General features: G+C 36.5%; 1 protein-coding gene across 1 annotated transcript in view; it reads right to left on the bottom strand.

The window, feature by feature from the left end:
- Nucleotides 1-12644: 12644 nt before the first annotated feature.
- LOC149140698 (trihelix transcription factor ENAP2-like) overlaps nucleotides 12645-20774 on the bottom strand; it is a 65774-nt gene continuing 57644 nt past the window's right edge. Inside the window, exon 2 of the mRNA XM_089449589.1 lies at nucleotides 12645-13968. Within this exon, the coding sequence (XP_089305715.1) occupies nucleotides 12995-13939 (945 nt within the window). The 5' untranslated portion in view covers nucleotides 13940-13968 and the 3' untranslated portion in view covers nucleotides 12645-12994. The remainder of the gene's footprint in view (nucleotides 13969-20774) is intronic.

Here is a 20774-nt window from a genome sequence, read left to right as displayed (position 1 = left end):
ATCTACTCATGCAGAGACCTCCAGTAGGAGGAAACTTCGAGCCAGGTGGGCTGAGGGATCACATGCAACCATACCTCTAGGTTGGAGGTGGGGCGATATAGAGTGATCGTCCTAAGGAGGAGGGGCAGGATCCTTGATGTACCCAACCTCTTGGATGAGACCTTTCTACAGGAGCCCCGATGCGGAGTAGCAGGAACTGACTTATTGGGTAAAGACAGATGCGGATGGAGCAACAGAGAGAGCGACAGTGCAGGGAATCCGAGGACAACGCATAGCTAGCAGGCTGTAGCAATGCGAGAGGCACAAGTGTTTTGTGCAGTGCTAGGTGGCACAGAGAGGTGTGCAATGGTGCGAGATGCATGGAGATGTTGCAGTAGTGCAGATGTCAGAGAGGGAGCACTTGTCAGCAGCAGGTAGAGCTTCAGCATCAGAGTATGTTCCTAGCCCAACAGAGTGGTCAGTTGGGAGTGTTTTTGTTCCAAGTGTTGTTGAAGCAAGTGGACCAGATGTGTTGCATGCAGAACATTCCAAAGTTACAAGATCGAGTTCGAGAGGAAGCCTTTCTTGTTGAGAGGGAGTGTTGAAAAATGTGCAACAAGAAATGTTAAATTTAGAATGTGCTAAAAATAGCATGTCTAAAAATAGTAGTTTGGCCAGTGAGGTCATTGGCCACATTGGGTGCGAGGTGAAACTACTAAAAAAATAGCATTTATGGGTCCCTTCCTATTTATAGCAATCCCTAGTCTATCTATAGGAAGTAAAATTAATTTTGGTCTTAACAACAGTTGGAAATATTAATTAATTAATTCAGTTGAGTTAATTAGTTAAGGAAATTCGAATTTGAAGTCTTTGTGAGCATGCACATGAGTTTCCTCCACTGATTGAGGGAATAAGTATGAGTTCTATAATGAGAGAATCAGTTGACTTAGTTCTAACTAGTCAAGTCCAGTTAGATTATTTTAACAAGTTGTTAAAATAATAAAATATAGTTTGTTAATGCTTGCATGCATGTGACAACTATTATTTTAGATAACTGAGGATTCACTCATGGATAATTGTTGCATGTCAGTTCTGTCAGAGACCCAGTTGAGATCAGATGTGGGATAGTGTACTATCAGATGCTTGACTATTTCTAGTAAGTAGTTTTTGCATGGTTGAGGAACTAGTATCCTCAAGGATTGCGTAGTTGGACCATTGGTTAATTTTGGTATGTTGGAATTAATAGCATATGCTTTTGCTATTATTTCCTAAGCAAACTATGCAAGGACCATAGGTAAAGCCTATTTAAACAGGGTTTGGTTGGTTCATGAGACATATCTTCATATCTTCATAGTTCATTGAGAACTGAATAGCTTGAGAGCTAGTTCTTTTTGTATTGTGAAGAGGATTCCATTTGATTGATAATACATGGTTGGGGTTTTATGTTGGTGCTTTCCCCTGGATATATCCTGTGTTATGTGTGATAATTCCTCTTGATCAGTTATGCATGTTTCTACTTGATGTTGCTCATGAATTCGATTATGCTTCCGCTTAATGTTTTGTAGAAGTAGAACAAGTATTATGCTTTAGGACATTGCATATATTGGTTTGTTCTACATGTTAAATTTCTACATGGTATCAGAGCTAGCTAATTTGTAGAGAAAATTCTACATGGTATCACAGGTGATCAAGCAAGAACAATATACTAGCAGGAGAAATTCGAAGTTTATTATTCAGGATATAGATCTCAAGTTCTTATCACATCTATTTCATCGATGGCATTCTATGGTTTGAGGCCTGAGTATGCCCTTGATGGCAGCTCAAACTATATAGCTTGGAAGGATTGCATGGAGGCAGTTTTGGAAGATAATGGCCTCAAGGATTTAATTGATCAAGAAATCCCTAATCCTACTGACAAGACTGAGCAGGTGGAATGGAGGAAGTGTGTGGCTAGAGCTAGGAGAATTCTCTTGGAGGGAGTGCGAGATCACATTGTCTCGAGCCTCCATGGGAAGGAGACTCCACATGCAATGTGGAAAACATTGAAAGATTTGTATTAGAATAGCAGTGATCAGAGGAAGCTGGCACTGAAGTACAAACTTCAAAAGATCAAGTGTGAAATGGATGAGACGATCTCTATGTATCTGACCAAGCTCATCACATGCAGGGATGAGCTTGCAAGTGTAGGGGTCATGACATCGGATGAGGATATGGTGAGTCTAGCACTCCTTGGCCTTCCTAAGAGCTGGCATAGCTACTAGGACTTGGTGAATGGAAGGGAGAAACTGCTAGATTGGGAATGACTATGGTCAGATTTGATGCAGGAGGAGATTAGACGAAGCACTAGAGACAGTTCTTCATCCATGCATGATGAGGAGAACTGTGCCTTAGCGAGTAAGGCGAAGAAGGGGAAGGAGAAGGTTTCTCTTTCCGAATCCAGTTCTTCCAATGATGGGAAGAAGGTTGACAAATCGAAAGTGTGATGCTTTCGTTGTCATGAGGTGGGCCATTATGCTGCAAATTGTCCACGGAGGAAATCCAAGAAGGGATCCGGGGAAGGATCTGAAGGTGAGGCACTTGCTTCACAGTTTGAGTTGGATTTCACACTCTTCGCATGCATGGTTTCATCCATGGTGGGAAGTGGTTGGTTTCTTGATAGTGGAGCTTCTTTCCACATGACCGACGACAAGAGTTTGTTCAGTACTTTGGAGGAGAAAGATCTCTAGATACTCATAGCGATGGGTAATGATGAGAAGTATAGTGTCTAAGGTGTAGGCACGGTAGAGACAAGAAAACTCCTTACGGGATGGTCAAGGAATTCTGTGGCATCCATGCTTGGTTTGGTTTTGTGATCTCAGGACCGTTTTAGGTGAGATCACGGTAGTGTGAGGGTGGAGGTGGCTTAACCTCTGGGTTCCCTTGGTTATTTATGTCTTGCTTTATCCCATGAGATCCCACATTCATGCTTGTAATATGGCATGGGGGTGATTGGATAAAAGAAAGATTTGGTTCAACCCAATCTATGGTCGGTTGGTACGTGGAAGTCCCTGACTTGGTTGGCTTTGCATCATTTAGTGAGAGTTATTTCTATATGGAAATATATGAAGCATTTGTACTGGTTAATATGATGATTTTATCGATGTTATGTCATGGTTACTATGATGATTATTTGTTGGTTATAAACATGGACCTGCTATAATCTAGCTATGGATTGTTCATGAATTGATATGTATTCAGTTGGTTGATGAATTCATGAGGTAAGAAATGTTGTTGTAGCTATTAAGAGAGGACATTATACCTTCTTGGTGAATCTAAGATAAGTTTCAGGCCCCTATGTTCAAATATGCATTCATGACCTGTAGATTTCATGTTCACCATATGTTTTACGAAATGACGGTCATGGTTAGGTCAAGTTCTTAACTAAGTTTTGTATAAATGGCTTTGTCTTGATGTTATATATCATTCTATAAAGTCTCATTAAGTTCTGGGTAGTGGTTGGGAGTCAGGCCCTGAAAAGGTGGCACTGATTCCGGGGTCGCATGCTCAAAACTGGAAATTATGGGTTGTAGTCACTACCTTCGAGGCTTATGCATGCAATTGGAGGCCGACAGTTGCATGGACACCTTTTACTACATGTGTCTCAGGGCCTAGATCACTAAAAAGGCAGGTTAGATCAGGTATTAAGCACATGGAGTGGTTTTTTAGCTCTTAAGGGCGTTGTAGCTCCTGAGGGAGGTCAGTAAATTTTCAGTTTGACGACTCCACTTCCTTAATGAAGCTAGGAGGTCAAATCATGTCATAGTAGCCCTCAACTCATGTTTACATTGACAAGCCAGTTAATCTGGGTAAATGTGGAAGGGGTGGTTACAAATTGGTATCAAAGTGAGTTCCAATATCTTTGGGTAATATCTGATACCCACGACCAGTATCAGAGCATGGTTCAAACACTTGGACCGGTTGGGCTAGATGCATGTTGTTATGTATGCATTGTCATGGTTTTGGTTATCATGCATGAGGTCATTGTATGCAGCTAGCGTTCTTGTGCATGATGCCGATATATTGATATGACTATGTATATACATGTATTGTGCTAATTTGGACTGATTTTGTAGATGAGATAACCTCCCCTAAATTTCATTGAGGTATGGTTTTGACTATGGTATCTATTTGGTTTATCCAACATGGCATGTTTGTAGGAAGAAGAGGATCATAGATGGTGAGAAAAATGGTGGACTACAATTCACGTGACCCTCCCTATAGATCAGTTGAGCAACAAGGATATGATTATTCTCCTGATATAGCAGATACATTGAGGGGTTTGAGGGCAAAGATAAGAAGTTGCAAGGTAGACAATGATAGGCTCGTTGAGGTTCAAGAAATACTTGCAAGGGCTCAAGAAAAATAGGTATAGGTCAATGCAATGATTCTTCAGAGTTTGTAAGACTTGTAGAGATAAGGATAACTGAGGATTGGTCAAGAACAGAAAGAGAAGACTAATGGGGCATATGATAACAGGTCTTGCTCATGATACATGCTAGATAGAGGGGACACAGTCAGAGTGATAGATCATTGGATACATTTGACATGAGGACTGGTATGTATAGGGTTCATTCTAGTTCCTCATCCATGAGACATCATCACCATCATCACCACCATCATCGTTATAGGAGGAGTGAGTACTTGCTAGAGGAGTTCAAGAAGGTCAAGACTCCTACATTTGATGGAGAGATGAAGAAGTAAGAAGATGTAGAGGCATGATTGCTTGGGATGAAGAAATTCTTTAGATTGCATAACTATTCAGAGAACATGAAAGCCAAAATAGCTACCTTCAGTCTTAAAGGGAAAACATATATATGGTGGGAAGATGTGAAGAATGTTAGAGGAATTTAGGAAAAAGAGTTGATTTGGGATGAGTTCGAGATAATCTCAAGAAGAAATACCTATATGGAAGCTATTACAATGATACAACTAAGGCATTTTATGATATATAGATGTGTTTTAGGACAGATGATGAGTATACTAGTAGGTTCCTAAAGTTGTTAAGGTATGTGCCTTACCTCAAGGATGAGAAAGAAAAAATTCAAAGGTTCATTAGTGGGTTGCCAGAAGCATATAGAGACTAGATTGATTTTGATGAGCCTCATTCGCTGGAGGAAGCCATCAAGAAACTGAAGCATTGTTATGATAAATCAAAGAATAAAGTTGAGCCTAAGCGTGAATTGAAGGGGAATGAGAAATCTAAAGGGAAGTGGCCATCGAAGTGGAGAAGACCTCAGGATACAGGTGAGAAAGAAAATGTTGCTCCTTACAACAAGCATAATGCAACTGAGAAGGGGCATGAGCCTCAGTCTGGAGAGCCGCAGATTATAGGTGATGGTAGGAGACCCTTGTAGTGCTAGATTTGTGGGAAAGATCATCGTAAGAAGGAATTTCCATTGTACCAGGGTGGCAAGCCTAAAATCTACAGTGCTTAGGAGGTGTAGATAGTTGGGGATGTTGGCCATATCATTCCTCATATTTATGCAATTTTGGAAAACAAGTTGGTAGATCACCAGTCATCCATTATTGAGATGGAAGGTAAGCTCTTTGATCGAGTTTCTATTTTGATTGACCTTGGATCTAATTATATTTATGTTAATCCTGACCCGGTGGATAAGTGTGGATTGAGAAAATAAGTGCATGCAGAGTCTTGGTTGGTGCAGTTGGCTATAGGTACTAAGATGAGAGTTCATCATTGGGTAAGAGCTTGTGCATTTGAGCTGAATGGTATACCTACATCAACACATATAAATGTTCTTCCATTAGGATCATATAGTATGATTTTGTGTATGGATTGGTTGTACCTCCACATGACTAAGGTGGGTTGTTATGAGAAGGCTATAGAGTGCTTGGATGACAATGGAGAAAAGAGAATCTTGTAGGGAAAGAAGAATCCTACATAGATGATGATGGTTACAATTATGCAAGCTAAGCGTAGTTGGAGGAAGGGGTGTGTACTGTTTGTGGTTCATATTTCTAGTGAAAAGGATAAGGATGTTGAGGATGCATAAGTTTTCAAGAGGTACCATATCTTGCAACAATTTCAGGATGTATTTCCAGTGGATATTTCAAAGCTGCCTCCCCACACGGAAGTGCACTTTTCTATTGAGTTGGGACTAGGAGAAACACCAACATCAAAGGAACCTTACATGATGAGCACTCCAGAGTTAGTGGAATTGAAGTTTTAGTTGAAAGAAATTCTTGACAAGGGATACATTAGACCAAGTGTATCACCTTAGGGTACACCAATATTTTTCGTGAAGAAGAAGGATGGTACTTTCAGATTGTGCATTTATTATAGGCAACTGAACAAGGTGATGATCAAAAACATTGTATCCATTGCCAAGGATCAATGAATTGTTTGATTAGTTGAAGGGAGAAACAATGTTCTCGAATATTCATTTGAGATCAAGATACCATCAGGTGCACATCAAAGAAGAGGATATCTACAAGACTGCTTTCCAGATGAGGTATGAGCATTATGAATTTGTTGTGGTTCCTTTCCGTTTGACTAATGCTCCAACTACTTTCATGTGCTTGATGAACAACGTGTTTCATCCTTACTTAGACAAGTTTATGATAGTATTCATTGATGATATATTCTAAGAATGAGGAAGAACATGCAGAACACCTAGCAATACTGTTAAAATTATTGAGAGAGTAGTAGTCGTATGCCAAGCTTAGTAAGTGCAGTTTCTTTATGATAGAGGTACATTACTTCGGACAAGTTGTTTCCAAGAAAGATATAGAAATGGACTTGGAAAAGATTAGGGCTATCATGAATGTGACGCTCCTAGGAATGTGGATGAGTTCAGATCATTCATTGGGCTAGTAGGTTAGTACAAGCAGTTCATCAGGAACTTCTCATGGATTTCCTATCCTATTACATCATTGCAAAGGAAAGGAAAGAAATTTTAGTGGATAGAGGAATATGTAGCTAGTTTTGAGCAGTTGAAATAATTTCTTACAAATGCTCCACTTCTAAAGATTGAAAATATAGGTAAAGAGTTTGTGGTGTGTACAAATGCTTGCAAGAGAGTACTTGGTGGAGTCTTGATGCAAGAGGGACAAGTGGTGTACTATGAGTCAATGAAACTAAATGAGCACGAACAAAACTATGTGACTCATGATCTTGAGTTGACAACTATTATTCATGCCTTGAAGATGTGGAGGAATTATGTTCTTGGCAGGAGGTTTATTTTGATGAGTGACCATAGTAGACTTAGGTATCTATTTGACCAATCTAATATGAATGCAAGGCAAGGTAGATGGTTGGCTACCATTAGTGAGTTTGACTTTGAGATAAGATACATTAAATGAAAGGAGAACAAGGTTGCAAATGCTCTCAGTAGGAGAGTGCAAGTAAACCATGTTGCAACTGTGAGCTCTTATGGGATAGATTTATAGAAGCGGGTCTTGCAAGTAGGAAAACATGATGACATGTATCAACAACTTAAGCACAAGTTACAACAGGGTACATGGGGACATGATATGGATTATCATCTCATGATAGATGGCTTGGTGAGATTTAGGGACATTATCTATGTGCCAGATGACAGTAAGTTCAAGAAGCTTATCTTGAGGGAGTTTCATGTCAAGCCATACTTAGGTCACCTGAGATATCAGAAGACATTGAAAACTGTGAATAAGTTCTACTATTGGATGAATTTGAAGAAGAAAGTGGCAGAGTTTGCTGCTAAATGTCTTGACTGTCAGTAGGTAAAAGCGGAGTGTAAGCACCCAACTGGTTTGTCCATGGATTTCATCACAGGTTTTTCGAGGACATTGAAGCAACATGATTCCATCATGGTTGTGGTTGATAGGTTGAGCAAGGTGTCTCACTTCATTCTAGTGAAGACTACTAATTCAACTAGCGAGGTAGCTCAGATCTTCATTAGTGAGATAGTGAGATTGCATGGTATTCCTAAAAAGATCATATCATATAGAGATGCCAAGTTCACTTGCAGGTTTTGGAAGGAGCTTTTTGAAGGTTTGGGTACAAAGTTGGCTTTCAATACAACTTATCATCTGTAGATAGATGGAAAAACAAAGAGGGTCAACACGATACAGGAGGATATGTTGAGGATGTATGTCATGCATCAATAGAGGAGGTAGGAGGAGTATCTTCCACTGGTGGATTTTTCTTATAACAATGGTTATCAGGAGTCACTGAGGATGAGTCTATTTGAGGCACTCTATGGGCGGAGTTGTAATACTCCCATAAGCTAGACTGATCTAGTGAAAAGGGTATTGATCGGACCAGATATGTTGGCAAAGATGGAACATGAAAGACAAGTTATCAAGCAGAATCTAAAGGAAGCATAGGATAAAAAAGAAAATTATGTTGATCAACACAGGGAATTTAAGGAGTTTCAGGTTGGGGAGCATGTGTACTTACGCATCAAGCCCAAAAAGAGCTCCTTGGGGATTGGATCATGTGTCAAGTTGGCACCTTGATATTGTGGGCCTTTCAAGATCCTTGAGAGGATTGGATCAACGACCTACAAACTCACACTACCTCCAACAATGAAATTCCATGATGTTTTCCATGTTTCATTGCTTAAAAGATATTTGAAGGATGTTGATCATGTGATTGAATGGTTTGTATTGAAAGTGGGGTCAGAAGGAGAATTCCAGCTGGAACCTCAGTGCATATTGCAGCAAAAACAACTCATGCTCCGTAACTGAGCAATCAAGCAAGTTAAAGTGTAATGAAAGCACTTTGGTCCTGATGAAGCTACATGGGAGATGGTTGATCAGATGCAGGCTATGTATCCTTCATTATTCGTCGGTGGAGGCAAATGAGTTTTTGGTATATGTACATATTTATGTATGGTTGTTATTGTAAACACTGTAATGAGTAGTGTTATAAAGCTCCAATAAGTGGTATGGTTGTCATGTTGTGATGTTTGTCATGATGGTTTTGCTTTTGAGAAGGTTGTTCATTGTAAATATTGCATTGAGCTAAATTATAAAGCTCCATGGGCAGTATGTTTAGGTTTTAGCGGTCTTGTTGGTCATACGTGTCATACAACACTAAGGACAGTGTTCCCCTAAGGGGGAGTGGTATGTAACAACCTTGAGTCAAAAGTTCATGTAATAAAGTTAATAAAGGAAAAACAAGACCAAAGTCATGGGACACTTATTCCAAACTGAATGTTGGGGAAACATCCTAGTGGACATCACTTGTTTTTTATTATGGCCAAGGAAATTGGCAAAGGATTTGGAAAGACAAAGTGGCAATTATTGACATTGATTTATGAAAATAAAGGAAAATAGGAGAAAAGGGAGATGAAAGGTCACAGGTTTGCATGAGGAGGAAATTGAAGGAAAATAGAGGAAAAATGAAGAAATTAGAGGCATCAATAATAAAAAGCATTCTGAGGACCAGTTTGTAGTTTTTTCTCAGTTGAGCTTTTGTTGGTTAACCTTTTGTCAGGTTGACCTTTGAGTTAGTTGGAGAGAGGAGAAGAGCACCAAGAGCATAAAGCAAGTAAGGAAAAGCAAAGGAAGGACAAGGAAAGTAAAGGACAAGCAAGAAATGATTGAATCAAGCAACTTCAGTAGCTAACAGGTTGCATGCATGATTTCCTAGCTAAAGTTTGAATGCATGGTGCATGCATTTGTGTATTTGGTTCATTTTCTATTATTGGCATGGGTTTTGCTTGGTTTGACAGTGGTTTCAACCTTGCCTTGCCAATTCTTGGATAGCCATGGTGTGATGGGATTCATTCTTAGTTGAGCTTTAGATTGCCGAAAGATTTTGGATCCATGTGAGGTGGTCTCAAGAAAATCCCAAGGGTTGGGGGTGGATATGGTTTTATCGAGGAAACTCCCAACAAGTGGGTGGAGACAGGAAAATTCCTGAAGGGATGGTGAAGGAATTTTGAGGATCCAAGCTTGGTTTGGTTTTGTGATTTTGGGACCTGTTTAGGTGAGATCATGGTAGCGTGCGGCTGGAGTTGGTTTAACCTCTAGATTCTCTTGGTTATTTATGTCTTTGTTTAACCCATGAGATCTCACGTTCATGCTTGGAATATGGCATGGGGGTGATTGGTTGAAAGAAATATTTGGTTCAACCCAATCTATGGTCAGGTGGTACATGGAAGTCCCTGACTTGGTTGACTTTGCATCATTTAAGGAGAGCTATTTCTCTATGGAAATCTATGAAACATTTTCATTGATTAATATGATGATTTGATGACTGTTATTTCATGGTTATTATGATGATTATTTGCTGGTTATAAGCATGGACCTGTTATATACTCTAGCTATGGCTTGTTCATGAATTGATATGTATTTGATTGGTTGATGAATGCATGATCTAACACATGTTGCTGCAATTATTAATAGAGGGCATTAGACCTTCTTTGTGAATCTCAAATAAGTTTCAGGCTGCTATGTTCAAATATGCATTCATGACCTGTAGATTTCATGTTCACCACATGTTTAATGAAACAACTGTCATGGTTATGCCTGGTTAGGTCAAATTTTTGACTAACTTTTGTATGAATGGCTATGCCTTGATGTTATATATCATTATGTAAAGTCTCATTAATTTTTGGGCAGTGGTTTGAAGTCAGGCCCTGAAAAGGTGGCACTGATTTCGAGGTCGCATGCTTAGAACTAACAATTTTGGGTTGCAATCGCTACCTTCCACGCTTATGCATGCGGCTATAGGCCTACAGTTGCATGGAGACCTTTTCATGCATGTGTCTAGGGGTCCAGATCACTAAAAAGGCAAGTTAACTCAGGGTTTGGGCACCTGGAGTTGTTGTTTAGCTCTTGGGGGTCCTGTAGCTCTTGAGGGAGGTCAATAAAGTTTCAGTTTGTCAGCTCCACTTCCTTAATGAATCTAGGAAGTCAGGTCATGTCATAATAGCCCTCAACTCATGCTTACCCTGATAGACCAATTAATGTGGACAAATGTGGGAGAAATGGTTACAATTCCACTCAAACATCGAGACCACTAACTAAAACCTTTCATTATAGTATAAAATGAAGGGCAACAAAGGCATATGAATGATACATCACACTCGACCACTATGGATATGATACGTAGAGTTTTCAACTAAAATATTTTTACAAATAGATGGGACTTATGGCACGAAGAGTATTTTTGATTGAAAGATATATGACATTGTTTGGACCTCCACTTTAATCTGCGGATGGTGCACACTAATATTTCTTTTTCTGGAATGGTTCGACTTTCATCAAAGCACATATAGATGCTTCAATGGTTATTATATACTCCAAGTAATTGAGGATGACAAAAGGCTTGCCTATCACGTTTTGCTCAAGTGGGATAGGCTTGCCTATTAATGAGTGATAGTCTTGCAGGATACGATATTATTTTTATCCGCTAGTCCATTTAAACTGATTCTGATTTACCTTCGTGTACCTAAAATATTTGAGGCAATAAATAACCCTTTACTAGTCAACTTTCTCTCAATCTTCTATAATGTCATAGTTTTATTTTTATCTCTGGTTTTCTAATTCTCTCATATGTATAAGTCCATTGTTTTATTTCATGCACACTTATGAAATTCCTTGTTTATATATCTATATTTATGAAAAAAACACGATAACATAGATTTATGAAAAAATGGTCGGGAACAATTAAATAATTAAACTACCAAAAAATGTTATGATTAATAAAATATATTAATCGAAAAAGGTGAAAAAACATTGTTATTAGGAAAAAAAACATTTTTATTAGAAAGAATACAACAATTAACAGAAAGCAAGTAATGAATGATTATAGGTTAATAAATATTTGTTGTTAAAAATTAACATGATAATGAATAGAAATAAAATATTGATTATGGAAGAATCCATATATTTAATTTTTTTGGATAATTAATTTATAAGGACACTTGACAATTAAATTGTTATTAAAAATAATACAACAATTAATAGAAAACAAACAAGGAATGATCATAAATTAATACATATTTATTGTTAAAAAATAAGTATGATAATGAATAGAAAGAAAATATTAATTATGGAAAAATCTATACATTTAATTATTTTTAGATAAATTTTTTGTTTTTTGTTTTAAATAATTTTTAAGTCTGACAAATTAATTTTAAACCACAATAAAATTAGTCATCCATTAATACTAATAAAAAATCAAAATCAAAATCAAATTTTAAAATTTTAAAAATTAATTTTCAATTTAAAAAATAAATTCAATATTTAATTTACCAAAATTTTAATAAACTCCATAAATAATTTTTAAAAATTTATTAAAAAACAAACCACTAATTACACTATACTCTACTTTAAACCAGAATAATAAAACTCAACCTAATTATAACCATTAAAAAATGATAAAAGATGATCACTCATTTACTTGAACTTCTATAAATATAATATATTATGAAGCTATATAGTATTTCTCCTTTCAGTATTTGAATCCTTTTGTATGAGTTATGAGAAGTTTGCACTGTTGTTAGCTATACTCATATCATATCAGTCATTAATTTAGCTATTCACTAAAAATATTTATATTTATTAAAACACTGAATATTCATTGAAAACAATGGGCATATTCAAGACTAACATGAACCAGCCAAGTTAAAATCATCATCTCCTCCCATCAAGTGAAAACAAAACCTCATGTATTTCATACCAGTACTCTGTAGCCAGAAAACGTTTGACATAGAAAGGCTTACACCAATATTTCAAACTTGAGACTGATCTTAACATTAGCATCAATCCTTGTGAGGACAAAAGCACTGTCTTTGCTGCAGCTTCTCTAATTTCAGATCTGATCCCATATCCTCTTCAAGGAGTGCAGGTTAACTTAGTGATTAAGTAATAAACAATCTGCCAGGCTGGCCATATGACTAGAGGGAAGTTAGGAACAAATAGCAGTGATGTAATACAAGCAAGGGATTGACAAAGCCTTGATCACCATCTGAAAGAATACAGGTGAAGTGAATAAATAAGAGGAGATAAGTATGGTCCATTATTATGAATGGTTAGACCCAATTTCACAATCTGTGTTTTGCTGCACTTGATGTTCTGGCCTTTCATCCATGGATCCAGACACTGGACCAATTTCATCCTCTTTATTTTGCTCTGTTTTTTTGGGGTTTTGATCATCTGTCTGTGCCTTTAATTGAGAAAAAAGAGTTGCTATTTGCAATTGAGTTTGTAACAGCATTTTTGTGCTATGTTCTTCTTGTCTCAGCATTAGTTGGATACGACGCTCTTCCCTTTCCATGCGTTCTCTCTCCAGTGCCATTGTCATGTCCATCCTTATCTTTTCAATGCGTTCAATAACAGAAGCAAACAATCCCAAGCCTTCTTTCAGTTCTCTGGCTAGGGTTAGAGATTCAAAGCGCTTTTTCTTTACAGGAGGTTTTCCACAAACCTCAGGAGTAGATCTTATGCGAGCACGAGGTAAGGAAACTGTCTCATTTTCATCTGTGGTGTCTGTTACTTGAACATGAGGTTCTGGAGAATTGTGGGCATTAGGTCCAGTTGTAGGACAGATTCCATCAGCAGTAGCTTCTGTCCCATTTGCAGTCTTGGAAATACTTCCTAATATTTGGGCCATTCTATCAAAGTATGGCCAGCTACTTGCAGAGGAACCAGATGAGTTCAGTTTCAATCTTTCCCTCCTGAACTGCTTTCTCATATATTCAATTTTATTTTTGCATTGGTAAGTAGCTCGATGTGCTCCCAGTTCTGCATTTAGCATTACAGCAAGCAGTTTCCAGTCCTTCAGTCGAAGATGGCCACGATCTAATTTCACATATATTTCCTCATACTTATTTAGGAGAGTAATGGTTGATTGAGTATCCCAATGTTCCTTATTCTTCGAGTCTTTTGGTCTCTTTGAAATTACAGGCAACTGTCCACTCTCTTCTTGTGACAATTGCATGGCATCATCTGCTGAAGGACTCCCCATCTATGTACCAACAAAAATCTTATATAGACCTGCAGTGGAAAGATAGTCAAAAATCTTATATAGACCTGGATTGGAAAGATGGTCAAAATTAGAAATAATGCTTTCACAGAATTCAAATGGCATCATCTGCTGAAGGATTCCCCATTTACTATGTACCAACAACAATCTTATATAGAACTACAGGGGAAAGATTGTCAAAAATCTTAAAAAGACCTGGATGGGAAAGATAGTGAAAATTAGAAATAATTTTTCCAAAGAATTCAAATGTAATTAACAATGTATTGTTGTGTTGAGACATGCTATTTAGTTTAGTATGGAAGAGATGTTGACATTTAAAAGACAAATTTAGCTGTATTTAGACTCCAGTGTGAATGTCTCGGAAACATTATAGCCTTGGTAACCACACATTTGAGATTTCTATATCCAACCACAAAATAGATCTATCACCAGTATGCCAACACTAAAGAAACTACATAAAACTCTCAAAATCAAATGAAAAACAACTATTTCACCTACTTTTAACAAAAAAAAAGTTAGTTATTGTTTTATATAGAATACTAATGGCCCTTGGGTCTAGACATGTAATATGAGTCTTAATGTTTAAACTTTAGGCTTCAATATTCATGCTTTATTCTTAAGTGTGTACAATGTAGGATCACATGATATGGCTAAAGATAGAGACTAGAATTTCTTAATAAGTCCAAAATCCAATGTGGATGAGTCTATGCTTATTTTGAAGTCTCATCTCAAAGTCTTAGTATTGTGAGTGTTACATAATATGATATTTATCTTGGAGTCTCTACCAACATAATCACTAACTTCTTTTATTTTCTATAATTTTATTGAAAATTGCTTATATATGTTATTCATTAAATTAAAATTTTAAAAAATTAAATAATTTTACACCCTAATTTATAAATTTTTAAAAAAATCTATATAATTAAATAAATTTAAATTAAAAAAAAAAAATCAATATTTAATAGTTAAATAAAAAAAATTCCAATAAATACCTATCAAATTGAATCCCTATTATAAATCGGAATTTTCATTTGAGAATGGATATGGCCTGCAACTTCTCCCAATTTAATAATTAAAATTAATGATGCAAATATACCATCCTAAACAGATCCGAAATGTTAGGGAAATCATAAATAGACATAGTTACTGGTAGGGCTATGGTGTTTATTATATAAAACATTTCTTTTTCTTTTTCAAAATAGATTTATATTTGATTTCTTATTTATTTGTATATATTACTTATCTGTTCAACAATTTCCATAACCTCTTTTTTTTACGGACTTCTTTTAATTATTAAAATAAATTCTGCCAGCTAACTAGCTATGAACCCATCCACGACACCACCATACAAAAGTCAACCCAATAGTCAAAGGGAATGGACCAACCATGAAAAGTCGGCCAACTGAGTGAATAGAGGTAATCTGTGTCACTCTGGTATTTCTTTGTCCAGATTGCTGGACGGGGAGGAAAAACATTTGATGGTGGTATTGCCGTTGCAGAAGCATATGATTACATTATTTCTGGTTCACTTTCTCTTTTTTTGTGGATCAAACAGCTCCTATGTGGAGCTGGGTTTCACTTAAGCTCGTATGTTTCACATGGTTAACCCTTCATAAACATATTCTCATTGGGGACTCACTTTTGAAGAAGCGTTTTATTGGTCTTGGCAGATGTACACTTTGTAAGTTTGCGGCGGAGGATTGCTTACATCTATTTTGCCTCTGCCCTTTTGCCCAGGATATTTGGAAACAGGTGATTTCACTCTTGGGATTACAGATAGATGATTCTTCTGTGTCTGTTTGCATTAGTTCTTGGGAACGACAAAATCAAGCTTATAGAGCGTTTCCTCTCTATGTTTGCCCAGGATATTTGGAAACAGGTGATTTCACTCTTGGGATTACAGATAGATGATTCTTCTGTGTCTGTTTGCATTAGTTCTTGGGAACGACAAAATCAAGCTTATAGAGCGTTTCCTCTCTATGTTTTTTTGGAGTATTTGGCGTGATCGAAATGCATACATCTTTGAAGGTTCCTGTGGCCTATTTCATGGAGGTGGGGCCATGGCCCCTAAGGTTTCTTCCCGGTCAGCTATTTTAGTTGATCTGGCTAACATCTTTCCTATTTGTTTCTTCGATGGGGCCTTTGCTAATGGGTGATGCGGGTGTGGAGTCTCTCTCCAAATTGACTCTCATCTATCTTTTCACTTTAGATGGTTTGGGGGTATTGGCAACAACTGCAGGGCTGAGATGTTGGCATTGTGGGGAGCTTTGCAGGTGGCGCTCTGGCTCAGCATTGACAATATTTTGTTTGTTGGGGACTCCCTTTCCACGATACGTTGGATACAAGACCGCTTTGTTTTACAGGCCCAGTTCTCTTCAACTGGATGTAGCATATCTTAGATCTCAAGGCTCTCTTCTCAGAGGTTTCCTTTCAACATATCTACAGAGAGCAGAATGTTGATGTTGATGCCCTCTCCAAGCATGCTCTTTCACTTTTGCCTGGGTATATATTTTTTGAACAAATTGTGGATGGATCTATTTGTAGTGAGGGCTCTTTTGATTGTGTCTGATTCACTGTTTTTTTTGTCTGCAACCTTCATTGCCTTACATGGGGGTTTCATGTTTTCTACCTTAGTTTTGTTTCTCCTTCTACATTTCTTACAGGTTCCTCTAAGTCATGTTTGCTGAGCATTGTACTGTTTCTTTATAAAGTGCTGGAGAACATTACTGTTCTGTTTTTTGTCAGATGTGAATAAGGCGTCCTTCCTGATTCTTTTCCTTGGCCTGCCAAAAGATATATGTCTATCATATTTGCCAATATTTAAAGTGTACTGGAACCATGAATATGTAAAACATTTCATTCATATATGAAAACGTTTCAGTTTTTCTTCTTGAAAAAGATTAACCCAGGCATTGAATAAACCCCCATACAATTGTAAATTTGGTTTTACAGTGAATAAAATGCTCAAGGGGATGTAAATTCACCCCGGTAGTGGATTATTCAGTGGCATGGATTCAATTTATTTGCTTGGTTATTATATTTTACATTACCTACTTGTTTGTTCTTCCATAAATATGGGACCGCCGACATGTATGTTCATTTAAACATCTAAATTTCTCATATACAGAATTCATAAATCGAGAAGATTCAGATAAAGGAGCCCTTCTCTTCAGGCAGTTCGGCCGGGACAGAGATAGCATTCGCTACACTCTGTAAAGTTGGAGATAGACCCCTTATTAAAATCAGATTCTAAATAAAGCCTGGTGCATCTTTCCGGAATTCTTCCTATGGACAATTTGGAAAAGAATGCTATCAAATTTTTTTTCAAACAGGAGCATCGAAAATACATGGCTGAACATTCAAACAAATATTCGAGAATCTATGAGCTCTTCTTCTTGGCCGGAGGATGCTAACAACCTCCGAAATTCCGAGAAACTTATTTTGCAATAATGGCACTTTGACAAAAGCCCTCTCTCTTCTATGGTGAATCACAATGGGAAGTATCCTTCTCCAGAATTGTGGGATAGACCCCTCTCAGGTTGAATTTTGATGTCACTGCTAAAGGTAACCTGGTATATTATGGTATAGTGTATAGTGTATGATACTGTAAATATTAAGCACTAATGATTGGATTACTGTTTTTACATTTTGTCACTCAGATAAAGTAATATTCAATGAATAAGATATAAAGATAATGAACTAATCACTAATTTATTGCAGGGTGTTGAATATTTGCCCAGGATACAAAAGGTTTGATTGGCTGATTGTTTTTACATCTTGTCGATTAAATAAAAATAAAGTAATATTAAATGGATTGATTGACTGATTGTCTTTACATCTGGCCGATTAAATAAAAATAAAGTAATATTAAATGGATAAATTGTAAAACCAATAAACCATCATAGTTACATAGTTTTTAATATTTACTCAAGACAAAAAAGAAGAAAAATATAAAAACAATCACTATGAGTACAGTGACACCATCCTCTTAGTATTTGCCATTATTTAAGCAAAAAGACATACAATGTTGTAGAGCTCGATGGTTTTAACTTTCCCAAACCATTTGGGATTACAAGACCTTGTTGTGAAAGGGACTCTGCAATATTCATCCAGGCTCTTTCCAGAATCATGTGTGACACTAGTGGAGATAAAGTTTCGGAACACCAGTGCCTCTCCACAAGATTCTCGCAAGTCTTCGCTCTTTCTTTCCAAAACGATGTGTGATACTAGTCAGGATAAAGTTTTGAAACACCGATGCCTCCCCACAAGATTCCCGCAAGTCTCAGCTCTTCTAGATTCCATCTCTGCCATCACCCCACTGCATGTCAATAAAAAAGCTAATGATCTAGCAGATCGGTTAGCAAATGAAGGGGTTGAGTTCTGTTGTTGCCTTGGGTATCCATGGAAGCCAGATTGCCTAAGGATAAATAAGCATGATAACAACTTCCCAGATTGGGTGTCAAGCGCAGGAGAGAGTACCTCTTCTACATGACTGAGACAGGCCCTGATAAACAACACCTTCTAGTCTCTTAAGTCTTTTAGATGTTAAGTAGTCTTTTAGATGTTGAAGTAAAATGTACTGTTTTGTCACATAAGGTTTTTGAATCGAGAAGTTAATTTTACAGCTTTTTATGACGTGTAATTTTGGTTGGCCTTTATCAAAGTTGAAATTTTGATCTGTTCGCCAAAATAAAAATTAAAAAAAACAGATAAAAATTAAAAAAATTAAATACTTATACAAAACATTTAAATAATGTCAACTCGTTAAAAGAAAAAATTAAATCTCTTTAAACTCATGTTAGATCCGATAGATCTATCCTAATATAATGATAATAGAATAGATAATGAAAAGTAAAAGTAATAATTACAATAATTGTGTAAATGATAAAAATGAAATAATAATTGAGCTTTCAATTATGGAATACATTATCGAAAAAGGTCTTTTTTAGTTTACACTGCTGTGGACAGGAAAACCAAGCGACATTGGATATAGCCTCAACGTGCTCTAGATTCGGTGAAATTGGGTTCGATTTTATTCATGTTCTTATAGTCAGGTTTCATTTTGGTTTTTACTCTGTCAATATGCTAAGGGTTGGTTCAATAAATAATCTTTTCAGTTTGTTGGGTGACGACGTGAAATAATAATTGAGCTTTCAATTATGGAATACATTATCGAAAAAGGTCTTTTTTAGTTTACACTGCTGTGGACAGGAAAACCAAGCGACATTGGATATAGCCTCAACGTGCTCTAGATTCGGTGAAATTGGGTTCGATTTTATTCATGTTCTTATAGTCAGGTTTCATTTTGGTTTTTACTCTGTCAATATGCTAAGGGTTGGTTCAATAAATAATCTTTTCAGTTTGTTGGGTGACGACGTTGGTTTCTGGTCAGAAAACACTATGGCCTCCCTATCCTGAATCCCATCTCATCAACTTCTCTCACGATGTAGAGCTCTAACTGTTGAGTTGGTTCTTACCATGGTCCCTGGATTCACCCTATCCTTCGGCTGCGTAAGTCTTTAGCCTTTCTCGAGTCTTGGGAATTCTCTGTTTGAGGTGGTTACCTTCTTTTCCTGGGAGCAAGGTCAATCATGAAAGGGATTCGTGAGGTGGATAGAGGCATACGGCAAAACCATTCCCCTTTTCTCAAAACCTTGGGCCCCTCTTCTTGTTGCGAGCTCTTCCTTAGCACAGGTTCTTGGTGTGGTTTTTGCTCTATTTCTATTGTGGGTAGTAAATTTGGAAAACAAGATACGGGTGGTAAATTTGGAAAACAATGGTGGGAAGAGTTTTTAGGTAGGTTTATCATTGAGAATTTCCCGAAGATAATCTTCTAAAGAAGACACTTGTAAATTAAAATTACAAATCGAGAATTTGAAACTTTCAAGATAATAGGCCTCCTTCAATTGCCTAGTTTTTTTTGGTCTATGGATTAGTGAATAACACTCAAAGCCCCAACCAAATCTTTCTATTTGGAAAAAATGAAAATTCATTGCAATTTTATGCCTTTAAATAAGCTACATCATAGAAGAATACCATGGGAAAAACTATGGGTTGTCAAAACCCAAAGCACGAAAGAAAAATTTACTATTTTTCCTCAATTCGTTTTAATTATTAACTTTATTTTTTAATTTAATTTAATTTAATTTTAATTTTATGTAATTTGACCCGGTCAAAATACTTACATCAGGGATAGGACATTACAATAGAAATATTTTTGTTTACTTGGAATAAAGAGATAATTATGTCATTTGTTTATTTAATTATTTTCTATATTCCACTTTAAGTTAGTAATAAAGATATCATAGATTTTTGCTTAATGAAAATAATAATATGTTGTTACTTTGGTGCCCCATATTATTTATTTATTTTCTATAATTACTCCAATTTAAGTTAATATTAAAGATATTATAAATTTTAGCTTAATGGAAATAATAATAATATGTTGTTACTTTGGTAGTCTTAATTTCCTATATGACAAGTTACCATCCGAGATCCATCTTAACTCGGTCTACCAAGAGGACAGAGATCAATTCTCTTTATATTTTTTCTTATTTCTTCTTACATAAAAATACCATGGGAAAAACCATGGGTAGTCAAAAACCAAAAGTAAACTGACTATTTTACCTCAATTTTATTTTAATTATTAATTTTATTTTTTTATTTTTATTTTTATTAATTTGACCAAGTCAAAATGTTTATATAACATGACAACAACTCTTCCCTACTGACACAATAAAGAATATTGACAACAACTCTTCCCTACTGACACAATAAAGATTATTGTTTTTTTTATTTTTTTGCATACTAATTAACT

Source organism: Pinus tabuliformis, chromosome X (genome assembly GCF_031772625.1).
Source record: "Pinus tabuliformis cultivar Carrire ecotype Pingquan chromosome X, CPIR1, whole genome shotgun sequence".
NCBI lineage: Eukaryota > Viridiplantae > Streptophyta > Pinopsida > Pinales > Pinaceae > Pinus > Pinus tabuliformis.
This window is presented reverse-complemented; position numbering and strand designations above follow the sequence as displayed.